Source organism: Myxocyprinus asiaticus, chromosome 23, assembly GCF_019703515.2.
Source record: "Myxocyprinus asiaticus isolate MX2 ecotype Aquarium Trade chromosome 23, UBuf_Myxa_2, whole genome shotgun sequence".
NCBI classification, from domain to species: domain Eukaryota; kingdom Metazoa; phylum Chordata; class Actinopteri; order Cypriniformes; family Catostomidae; genus Myxocyprinus; species Myxocyprinus asiaticus.
Window position 1 is genome coordinate 24,995,118 of NC_059366.1, and position 12,160 is coordinate 25,007,277.

At 37.2% G+C, this 12,160-nt stretch overlaps 1 protein-coding gene across 1 annotated transcript; it reads left to right on the top strand.

Moving 5' to 3' along the window:
* Positions 1-1,127: 1,127 nt before the first annotated feature.
* On the top strand, positions 1,128-11,821 carry spef1 (sperm flagellar 1). Its single transcript, XM_051651654.1, has 7 exons — positions 1,128-1,273; positions 1,619-1,730; positions 2,836-2,986; positions 3,213-3,258; positions 6,251-6,320; positions 6,497-6,593; positions 10,941-11,821. The coding sequence occupies exons 1-7, from the start codon at positions 1,156-1,158 to the stop codon at positions 11,052-11,054; spliced, it is 708 nt and encodes a 235-aa protein (XP_051507614.1). The 5' UTR covers positions 1,128-1,155; the 3' UTR covers positions 11,055-11,821.
* Positions 11,822-12,160: the final 339 nt, after the last annotated feature.

Below are 12,160 nucleotides of genomic sequence, written 5' to 3' on the forward strand. Positions count from 1 at the left end.
GTCTGGATATTTAAGGAAAGTTGGCATGAAGTTCTGGGAATCTGTAAGCAGATCTCCCATGCTGTACCGCTGCATGTAGTTTTGTCAGGTATGTTTCTTTGACTTGTCTTTTATTTTTAGTAATGCTTGTTTATTCTGATCATGTGAAATTGGCTTTGATTTGAATTTCTGCAACAATGTTTTATATCCTACCTCACAAATAAATTGTTATTATTTGATTTATTCTGAATTCCTCCAAAATCATTATTGGAGCTTTAATACAGGAGGAAGCCATTTAAAGACTCTCAGTTTGAATTTAAACCACTCAGGACAACCAGGTAGGATTTGAATTTCATTAGACCAGGGTAGACCATACTGGAGCTTTAATATAGGAGAAACCACTCAGGACAACCGGGTAGGAGAAAGCCATTTAAAGACTCTGTCACTGCTCACCGCCCGTCTTAGCAAGTTGTATGTACGTGACTAAGCGGCAGTATCGTCTAGTTATGAGACAAGCCAAACCAGATGATATTAGTTAACCCTACAACCACTGACTAAGAACGGAACTGGCTATCCATTCAAGGGAGGTTTACATAATTTAATAACGGCCGGCGTAAGTCTCCAAAGATCAAAAGGACAATGAATAGAAGAGGATTTAGAGTAATCAATAACCTAAAAATTTTAAATTAAAAGAATGATCAGAAATTAATTAGAGCTTAAATATAAATTAGAGGTCAACTTAAAATTGGAGTCAGATTAATATAAAATTGGAGTCAGATAAAATGAATAACGGAATTAAATGTGTGAATTAACAATAATTGATTTACTTCAGCGCTCAGAAAAGACAGAACAACGCAGAGACCTTCAAGGGCAATTTATTGAAGTTCCACTCCGGAACGGATATGAAATTATCCATAAAGATATCCCTTCTCTATTTTACACTATTGTATAAAATTTTAATGTTAAAACAATATTAGTATATGTAGAAATTAATATTAGCCAAACTAAGATTACTAAATGATGTACAGTTATTGTTAATAAAGTTTTACCATTTTGAGATATTTTGAATCGCATTGGCAAGAGTAACGAGATGACCTCTACCGCGCCCTGTATTTTTTAGTTGCCTAGTAACGATTCAAACAACCAAGCTTTTGTTGACGCAAAAGCTTGTTTCAAATGATGGACAGGCCTAAACAATTAGACGAAGAAGTTTTGCAAGATCTCTACGCATGGATAGATAAAATACCACTCTCTAGACCAAAACGGAATATAACAAGAGATTTCAGCGATGGAGGTATTTAGTTCCTTTAATAAATAAATCTAAAAATAAATAACAAGGCAAGGCAATTAACTATTATCTTACGATTGTTGACAATTTAAGCAGTGTTATTCTGCATTTCACCAATGAGTTGGAAAAAAACCCAACCCCCCCCCCCCCCCAAAAAAAAAAAAAAAAAAATAAAATAAAACAGGCCGTATGGTTTTCCTATCTCACGTAGTAATAGTCAATACTAATAATAATGCCGGTATTATGACAGGCTACTGTTAGCTAATAGGCAATATATCTTATAATTTTACTCTTTACTCTTTTTATTGAGGAAGGTCTGTCAATAAGTATTTTAACCATTGTCATATGCAGTTATGGCTGCAGAGGTAGTGAGGCATTTCTTTCCTAAGTTGGTGGAGCTGCACAACTACACACCCGCACATTCCACGCAACAGAAGCTGAGTAACTGGAGCACTCTGAACAGGCAAGTGTATTTATTTGTTCTTCACGCAGACAGTAAAGCAAACAAACACGCACTGCTTATCTGACCCCTGCATGTCGTTTGACACATTCCCCAGAGGATTGCAGGAATGTGACATTACACCTCAGCAATAACACTGGACATGAGATCTGAACGTTAACACTAACTGTGTCTCAATATAATTAATGACTACATAGTAAGCATTTCTGGGCATCATATATCGAGACAATCATGTGCGAGAAATCTACTTATGCTTGACAAGTGAACATACTCTTTTAGTTGCAATATAAAAACTTAATAAAATTGAAGAGTAAAGGGATAGTTTACTGAAAAATAATTAAAAAATGTATCTCATCATTTATTCACACTAATGCCATCCCAGATGTGTATGACTTTCTTTCTTCTGCTGAACACAAATGAAGACATTTCAGCTCTATAGGTTCATACAATGTAAGTGAATGGGAACGAAAATGTTGCTGTTCTAAAAAGCACATAAAGGCAGCATAACAGTAATCCATAAGACTCGAGTGGTTAAAACCATGTCTTCAGAAGTTATATGATAGGTGTGAGTGAGAAACAGATCTCACTTTTTTCTTTTTTCTTTAAAATTCTCCTCCCTGCCCAGTAGGTGGCAATATGCACGACTAATGCGAATCGCCAAAAACAAAAGAAGAAGAATGTGAAAGTGGAGATTGATAAAAAAAATAAATTAAAAAAAAGGACTTAAAATGGATCTGTTTCTCACCCACACCTATCATATCGCTTCTGAAGATATGAATTTACACTTGAATCGTATGGATTACTTTATGCTCCCTTTTTGTGCTTTTGGAGCTTCAAAATGTTGGTACCCATTCACTTGCATTGTGAGAACCAACAGAGCTGAGATATTCTTCTAAAATCTTTGTTTGTGTTCAGCAGAAGAAAGAAAGTCATACACATCTGGGATGGAAAGAGGGTAAGTAAATGATGAGAGAATTAAAAAAAAAAAGTTATGTTTTAATAAAAATAAAAAATTCTTCTTAATGTTTTAGTTAATGGTATTTAAATTAAATAAATAACTTTGTTGGTCCAGACTTGAAAAGCTAACGAGTAAATTTTCTCATTTCAGAAAAGTTTTTTCCAAGCTGAACTTCCATATACCTGAGGATACAATGAAGAAGATAGTGGTCAGCACTGCAGGCTACATTGAACTAGTCCTTTGCTCTCTGAGAGAGAAGATTGAGGAAAAGACAGCAGGAAAAGTATTAAATGGCACACAGGTTAGTGCACGCTTGCATTTATGTAGTACATTTGCAACTATGTGTTCTGTTTCTTTTCTTGTTCTTCACTTTTCATCCAAGCAGATACAGAATGTATTGAATGGTTTGACATACAGAATGAGAATGTAGTATTGGGATGTAATGTTTATTCACAGTCTTGGTCTTTAAGTTCTTTTGGAATGGTTAAATTAGTGGTGATTTAATCCAGTCTTATCCTTGTTTTTAGGACTTGGAATATTACAGCACTGCAAATGGACAGCCGAGATTAACAGGTATTAACCATATCACATAGGACTGTGGCCTTCACAGGACATGACACATCACATGATATGATGTTAAGCAAGTGTTCTCTCACCACAACATTTTTTGTTTTTGTTTTATGGGGGACTATTGTGTTTGTTGTCACCTTATATGGATTGGGTTGATTTTTTTTTCTTCTTCTTTTTTTTATTTTTATTTTTTTATTAAGAATGAGCATCTATCAGTTTCATTGCTTACTTAGCCCATCCGTTATATCGGAACATTTGTAAGTACATCAGCATAAGCTTTTTAGGAAGCTAAGCATTCAGTGATCATAGATGATCTGATTGTCGCATTTCTTAGAATAATCAGCCCTTGGGTCAGCAGGATGTAAACCAAACTTTGAAATTAGCAACTGAAGTGTCAGCAAGTGCCAATAGGATTATTTATGTCTTTAAAGGTGCAAAGAGGAGCAGTTTTCTTAAAAGAGGGAGGGTCAAGACATTTATATTGAGGTGATCAAGAGTTTCTGCTTTCCATCATGAGCTTGAACTCCCTTTAATTGCTTAACTTTATCTTGTCTCGATCAGTTTTATTGCAGATACACTATATTGCCAAAAGTATTCGCTCACCCATCCAAATAATTGAATTCAGGAGTTCCAATCACTTCCATGGCCACAGGTGTATAAAATGAAGCACCTAGGCATGCAGACTGCTTCTACAAACATTTGTGAAAGAATGGGCTGCTCTCAGGAGCTCAGTGAATTCCAGTGTGGTACTGTGATAGGATGCCACCTGTGCAACAAGTCCAGTCATGAAATTTCCTCGCTACTAAATATTCCACAGTCAAATGTCAGTGGTATTATAACAAAGTGGAAGCGATTGGGAATGACAGCAACTCGTAAGGCCATGTAAAATGACAGAGCGGGGTCAGCGGATGCTGAGGCGCATAGTGCGCAGAGGTCGCCAACTTTCTGCAGAGTCAATCACTACAGACCTCCAAAGTTCATGTGGCCTTCAGATTAGCTCAAGAACAGTGCATAGAGAGCTTCATGGAATGGGTTTCCATGGCCGAGCAGCTGCATCCAAGCCATACATCACCAAGTGCAATGCAAAGTGTCAGATGCAGTGGTGTAAAGCACGCCGCCACTGGACTCTAGAGCAGTGGAGACGCATTCTCTGGAGTGACGAATCACGCTTCTCCATCTGGCAATCTGATGGACGAGTCTGGGTTTGGCGGTTGCCAGAAGAATGGTACTTGTCTGACTGCATTGTGCCAACTGTGAAGTTTGGTGGAGGGGGGATTATGATGTGGGGTTGTTTTTCAGGAGCTGGGCTTGGCCCCTTAGTTCCAGTGAAAGGAACTCTGAATGCTTCAGCATACCAAGAGATTTTGGACAATTCCATGCTCCCAACTTTGTGGGAACAGTTTGGGGATGGCCCCTTCCTGTTCCAACACGACTGCGCACCAGTGCACAAAGCAAGGTCCATAAAGACATGGATGAGCGAGTTTGGTGTGGAAGAACTTGACTGGCCTGCACAGAGTCCTGACCTCAACCCGATAGAGCGCCTTTGGGATGAATTAGAGCGAAGACTGCGAGCCAGGCCTTCTCATCCAACATCAGTGTCTGACCTCACAAATGCGCTTCTGGAAGAATGGTCAAAAATTCCCATAAACACACTCCTAAACCTTGTGGAAAGCCTTCCCAGAAGAGTTGAAGCTGTTATAGTGCAAAGGGTGGGCCGACGTCATATTAAACCCTATGGATTAAGAATGGGATGTCACTTAAGTTCATATGCGTCTAAAGGCAGATGAGCGAATACTTTTGGCAATATAGTGTATATTATTATTATATGGGATTTATAGATTTTATATAAATGAAAAAAATACTGTTCTATTTATCGCTATAGAATTCTAAAGAAATGAATCTATTTCTATCCATAGATATTAAATAGATATTTGAACCAGTTCAGAAATATTTTTGTCACAGACAAGTATTGGAATCACTGATGACAAAACTGACATCTGTGGAAATAGACGAAATGCCCTGCATTGTCAGCACTCTCTTACCATTACATAGAGGGGGGCTAGATACGTCAACCCTCTGTTTTCCACACCTCATCATCATGGGGTCTTGGTTGTGACATCGTCTGGTCTGTTCAGGTTCAACTCCCTCTTTTCATGAAGGTACAGGCTCTGCATATCAGCTCTATTCTCCAGATAGCCCTTAACCACTTCCAACAGGCTCAACACATTTGGTTAAAAGCCCTTTAGTCCATTGCAAACTGAAGCCAATTGTACACTATTAAGTCTAATATGGGACCAGAAAGGCTAGATTGTTTCTGATATATCATATTATTGATGAGTATTTCTGTTGGGAAACATGGGTCCTGTTTTTCTTTTTTTCAGTAGGTGCTGTTCCATTTTAGCTTGTTATTCTTAGCTTACGGGATGTTTATGAGGTGAGGCTCTGCTGGTGTTGATGATTCAAAGCTTAGAGCCAAATAAACTTCTTCTGTTCTCTAGTTAACAGTGGACTGCAGTCTGGTGCCCCGTCACTGTGCCATTTTGACCTTATTGTGTTTAATGGGTTCAAATGGAGTCTGATTAGTTTAGCCTTCCTGGCTAAGCTATTCTTATGAGCTTTAAATCTTCAAGTATGGGGGAGTACTACTCAGCTAAAGGGAGAGAGGACATTGATGCAGGGTATTGTGAGGGTAAAGTCTCAATGCCTAAATTTAGCCTGGAGGGATTCTGAAGCATTTCTCTGTGCCAAGACGCAGTGCTTACAGCAGTGAGTTTTAGACTGTTGTAAATAAGCCATGTCATACATCATTCAATGTTTGCCTGTCTGCTTAAGTCCATTGTTGGTTTCAAAGCCAAACGTTTTAAATTCATTACTCAATATACCTGTTGTATCTCTAAAGTCAGGGCTTTAAAAACCTATTCTAAATTACTGGTCTAGCATAACTTGTTTGCACAGATTGGAGAAATCCTTTCTCTGTTTTCTCAAATTTCTACAGAGAATCATCAGATGAATTTTGAGACCAATCACACCAATCCAGCCACTGTGAAGATGGCAGAAAAAGTCAGGTATGCAAGCTTTGCTATGCAGTGACTCCAGAATCTTTGATCCCTTAAGAAATATAAAGCCCGTTACTTAGGTCTAGTGATGTACTGTGATGTGATTCAAAATTAAAATATATTTTGAAATTTGCAAGTAGGCCTGTGGGAAAAATCAGTATTTACAATGGAGAAATCTTGCTTAGTGCTTTTGCAGCCTTGGGATCAAATGTGGATCCAGCCTTCCGTTTGATTTTGGAGGAGAAGGAACAGGCCATTTTGGCTTTACAGGAGACTGTTGAGGTGGGTTACTCAATTTAAGATAAAGTATTTAAAACTTGAACCAAACCATTGTCATGAACTAAAGGTGCTACGTGTCATTTTTTCAATGTTAACATACATTACGCACTTCACATTTAATGTGCATTTGAGCACATTAGAACAAATTCATTTAGAACCTTTTTTTTTTCATGAGATGTTTAACAAAATCATAAGTTAATTGAACATTCTGAATATTCTGACTTGCAGCTACCTGTAACTGAATATTAAATAATGTCTCAGTGACAAACACTGTGAAGTTTTAGGATCAAGTTACTTTAAAGAGCCCATATTATGCTAATTTACAGGTTCAAAATTTTATTTTGGTGGTCTACTAGAATAGGTTTACATGCTTTAATGTTAAAAAAAAAATGTTTTTCTCATACTGTACGTTTCTTTTCCCTGCTCTTCATACTCTGGCCGAAACGCTCTGATTTATCTCCTGTCTCTTTAAAGCCCCCCTTTCAGAAAAGGCCAGTCTGCTCTGATTCGTCAGCTGGCCTAGTCTGTTGTGATTGGTCAACCGCGTAGAGCGTGTGTCGGAAATGTAACGCCCCTTACCATAACCGAGTTTCAGCTCCTGAGGCTTCCTGAGCAGCTGTAAACACTGCTGTTACTATGGTAACAGTGGCGTCGGTTTTGCTGTACCATATCTAGCCTGAGTCCGATAATGAATGAAATAATAAAAGTTTGAAAGAACAAGCTGATCGACCCGAACAACCTTCGCAAGCACGACTTGAGCAGGACATTTCACAGTGGTAAGTTTTAATTTAGTAGCTTTCTTACAAGTACACTGTTGACTATTGTGAACCTAACAAAGCTTTAAGTAAAAGACATGTAGTGCATCTAAGTTAGTCATCTTTTGCTGGAATGGGTGTAGCTGAACTTTTTTCACCCGAGATTTGAACGGAGTACAGAGGCTTACTCCCGGCTGGTGAGCAAGTTAGCCGTGGACTACTGTGTATAGCGGCCTTAACATTACAGCTTGTAATTATATAATTATATAAGACTCTTGAGATCGACCATTTTGTTACACAGTTTTAGGTAAAAGCCAGCCCACAGCTGAATAGTAAACCCTTACCAAAACAATAACATTACATAGCAGGTTAGCCGAGCACTACCGTGGATTGCAGATGTAAAATTACCGTTTGTAGTAAGAACGACAAACAATCTGCATAATTCTGCACCTGCAGCTGATTAGCAAAACTATTTCAACACAGTAACATTAGCTAGCAAGTTAACAGAGGCCTACAGCTGTGCACTGGGTCTACACCGTAGCTACAACACAAAACTCCACATTTGAACTCTCGGTAGTAGATAAATCCACAAATAATCAAGCATACTTACAGGATTTGATTCTGAAGCATCAGATTGTACCAACAAAGTGGGAACTGCACCATCTTTCAGGGGTAACCGACTTGAAAATCCGGCATTGGTTGTGGTTGTACTGCTGAGAAATAGTGGTAAAAATACATTTTAACCACTGATTCTTCAATTTGTCTGCCTTTGGAAGTCCAAACAAAGAGGTTTTGCTTTCGCAGTGAAGAAAACAGCGTCTTCTTGACATGGCAACAACACTAACCTAACACATTCTGGCGGGCGGGCCAAAGTAGCCCTTAGGCGGGCATTATACAAATGTGTTACATAGTGACGTAGATACTTTATGGAAGAAATGGCTGGACTACAAACAGCCTGTTTCTTGTAGTTCTTGAGCAGTGTTGTCTGTGGGGGAGAATAACTCCCTCTTGCGTGGACTTTGTGCTTTGTAACTTTGCAGACCTTTTACATGCACAAAGAGCTATGTTACACACTAAAGGAAAGGTAAAATCCCAAAAAGCATAATAGGGCTTCTTTAAGCACCTTTAGCATATATGCCAGCTGGCAAGAGATGCAGATGTCACAAAAGGAAATAGGTCTTTCCTGTGCTGTCCTCCCAGCAATTGGTCAAGGGCTACAAGTCACATTTTCTCTGAGAAACTGTTTCCTCTCACTGTTGCAGATGTAGCAGAAATTGTCAACATCAAGATTGGTCAATGAGTCACTGTGAGTTCAGCTGCTATGATTTTTTAAATATAAATTCTGTCATAATTGACTAACCCTCATGTCATTCTAAACTCATATGACTTCCTTTATTCTGTGGACACGAAAGGATACAATTTAAAGAATGTTGCGAATGCTGATTTACAAACAATACAGTTGGAAAGTGCTTTACTTTAAATCATTAAAAGTACCCAAAAGTGTCATAAAACTCTGAGTCATCTTCCAAGTCTTCTGAAGGTATATGATCACTGTAATTTGAAATGTAAGTTGTTATTCACTCTCAAATCAAATAATTGATCAACTCATGTTTACAGAGCCCAAATCAAATATAGTGACACATCAATAATATCAAACCTCATTTGTTCATGTTTCATGAATTTTGGGCACTAGACACTCAAGCATTTTGAGCTCTGATTTGGGCTTTGTATAAATTTGATCTGATTTGTGAATAATGACTTAAATTTTGGTCTGTTCATCATACAAAGTTTGCCTTCAGAGGAGTTGGATTATGACGTGTCACTTTTGGATACATTTTTAAGTTTTAAAGTGAGTCATTATTCACTGATATTGTATGGAAATCAGCGATTGTGACATTCTTTAAAATACATCCTTTTGTGTTCCGCAGAAGAAAGTCCTGTGGGTTTGGAACAATATGAGGTTGAATAAATAATGACAGAATTTTCATTTATGGTTGAACTTTCATTTAAAAGGTTTATTCACCCAATAATTAAAATGATCTCATCATTTACTCACCCTCATGACATCTGTGTATGACTTTCTTTCTTCTGCTGAACACAAATGAAGATTTATTGAAGAATATTTCAGCTCTGTAGGTCAATGCAAGTGAATGGTGGCCAGACCTTTGAAGATCAATAAGGCAGATAAAAGCAGCATTAAAGTAATCCATAAGACTCCAGTGGTTAAATAAATTTATATCACGGGTCTGTTGAATGCTTGATTCTTACTTATTGACGGACATTCTAAGGTGTGCAATTATTTTCCAGTAAACACACGGCTATGAAGTAGTTCCAGGTCTTGACTGCATAACGGTTCCATATCACTTCACCAAATTATTTCAGTTATTTCAAAGAGCCGTAGAGGCTACCACAGCAAAATAACCAACTGAAACAAAGACATTGATTAAGATAATCGGATATGAATGACAAACAATGTCTGTAATATCCTAAATGTATTTTAATTTCAGTTGAAAAGCGCCTTTGCACTCACTCTCTCTCTCTTTTGCTCTCGTGTCACACCAGCACTCACACATGCTAAAACTGACACACATATTGTACATACGCACATACACAGACACTCACAAACACACACCTAGAGATTCGAGTCATGACTTAAGCAATAAAACAAAACTTTGATAAATACAACAGTTTCTGTTTAATCCGAAATAACTTTTAATATCTGAGGAAAGCAACCTCACGCTCCCCTTCTCTCTTGCTCTCACTCCGCTTTGCTTTGTGGCTGCATTACCACCTCAGGTGTTCATTATTTTCAATAATTCAGCAGTCCGTTGTGAATTATTCCTTACATCATCTAAAGTGATCTAATCGGTTTTGTGTGAGAACAGACCAAAATGTAACTCTTGACAGCAATCTCCTTCGAGATCATTATTTCAAGCTCTATTACACTTCCTATAGTGCCATCTAGCGCTCTGCCCATGCGTCAAGCACTAGGAAGTGTAATCACGCTTAAAACCATGATTGTACCTAGAGATTACAATGGCAAGATGTACAGTGAAAAAGGAGTTATAATTTGGTTTGTTCTCACCCAAAACAGACTGGATCACTTGATAAGATATTGATCGAACTTCAATGGATTACTTTAATGTTGCCATTATCTACTTTTTGAAGCTTCAAAGATCTGGCCACTGTTCACTTGCATTGATCTTCTAAAAATCTTTGCTTGTTTTCTACAGAAGAAAGAAAGTCATTCACATCTGGGTTGACATCATGTTTGGGTGAACTATTCCTTTAATGTTGTAACAACAGGTTCAAATACCTGCATTTTATTTATTTTTTATTTTTTATGTTTCAATAATAAAAAAACATTCAGTAACTGGTCTACTTTAATGAAATTGATTCAACTTTTGCCAGTCACTGCCTGGAAGGAAGTGTTTTATCACAAAGCAGCCACAGAGAGATTGTGACATCAGTAACCATTTGCTCATTTGCACATTTGCACATTTAGAAAACCTTTGGTTTGAAAACACCAACATAGTGCACAATTGATCACAAGCCTATACAAGCCAAATCTCCTATATATTTCACTTTCCTCTAGATTTTACAGATTAAGGTAAACAGATTGGAGCACCTTGTGCATCTTAAGGACCTACGCATTGAGGACCTGACAAAGCACTTAGAGCGATACAAGACACGCAACAACATCTCATAATTATACTGTATTAGAGTCCACCCTCAGGCATTTTATTTCAGGAATTTAATTGAAAACATATTATACAAACTTACTATTTACTGTAGAAATGAACTGTAACATGAATGAACTGTAAAATTAATTTTATTTTATTTTTTTCATGTGAAATAATCTAATTTACCTGACCTGTTGTGATTGTTAGCACTCAGAATAAGGAGCATTGATGGCAATTTCATATTTGGCTTGTAAAAAAAAATTAGTGGACTAGCATACTGAATCAGCAGAGGCCATCAAACTACTGTAATCTATGCTTTACATTTCCACAGTACCAGCAATACCAGTTTACTAGCATCACTTGTGCCTGTTTTGACTTATTTTTAGGATTTCAGTTGTATTTTCAGTAAATGCTTGGTTCTTTTCTCTCTCTCTCTCTCTCTCTCTCTCTTTCTCTCTAATTTTTTGTTTTTATTATAAGATACCCCCATGTACTGCTGATAGTGTTGAGATTTACTAGTAACTGAAATTGCGTTTGTTATATGTGGAATTATGGAAATTATATTTTTGTTGATTTGCTTTGAAATTTTCTTTCGTGTGTTTGCCAAAATATACATAGCAACTACTAGTGTAAAAATATACTAAGAACTTAAGGATTTTCCATTGTATCCAGTAAATTCTGCTTTTTTTGATAACATATTGAAAAGTAAAAAAAACAGCAACTTGTTAATACTTTATTTTGGGATCTTGCTGAACATGTTATTATATGTCATGTCATTAGACTTAATACAGTGTGGAACAGAAGCTTTTCCAGTGTTGTGGTCTGACATGTTTGTGGCTTATTCTCAATAGCATCCAGACATTAGACTGAATGCAAAGGGTTTGTTTTAAAATTGATTTCATTCTGACCTTCAGCATGACTGATCATCTGACTGATCATCAGTTGCTGCAGTCTATACATATGCTCATAAAACTCTCTACATATGCTCATAACCCCCTGCGACACTTCTGAACCTTTATCATTAATTCATAATTTATTTTTTTAAGAATGGTCAGAGAATGACTTTAATTAATATATTCATCAACATTCAATAACACATGCTGAACTCATGAAAATTATTCCATTAATTACA

Bases quoted from the DNA above. Each gene is read 5' to 3' on its own strand.
- spef1 (XM_051651654.1), top strand. From the start codon at position 1,156: ATGATGGACAGGCCTAAACAATTAGACGAAGAAGTTTTGCAAGATCTC. The intron at 1,731-2,835 runs GCAAGTGTATTT...TTCTCATTTCAG, and splicing joins AACTGGAGCACTCTGAACAG to AAAAGTTTTTTCCAAGCTGA. The intron at 3,259-6,250 runs GTATTAACCATA...AAATTTCTACAG, and splicing joins TGGACAGCCGAGATTAACAG to AGAATCATCAGATGAATTTT.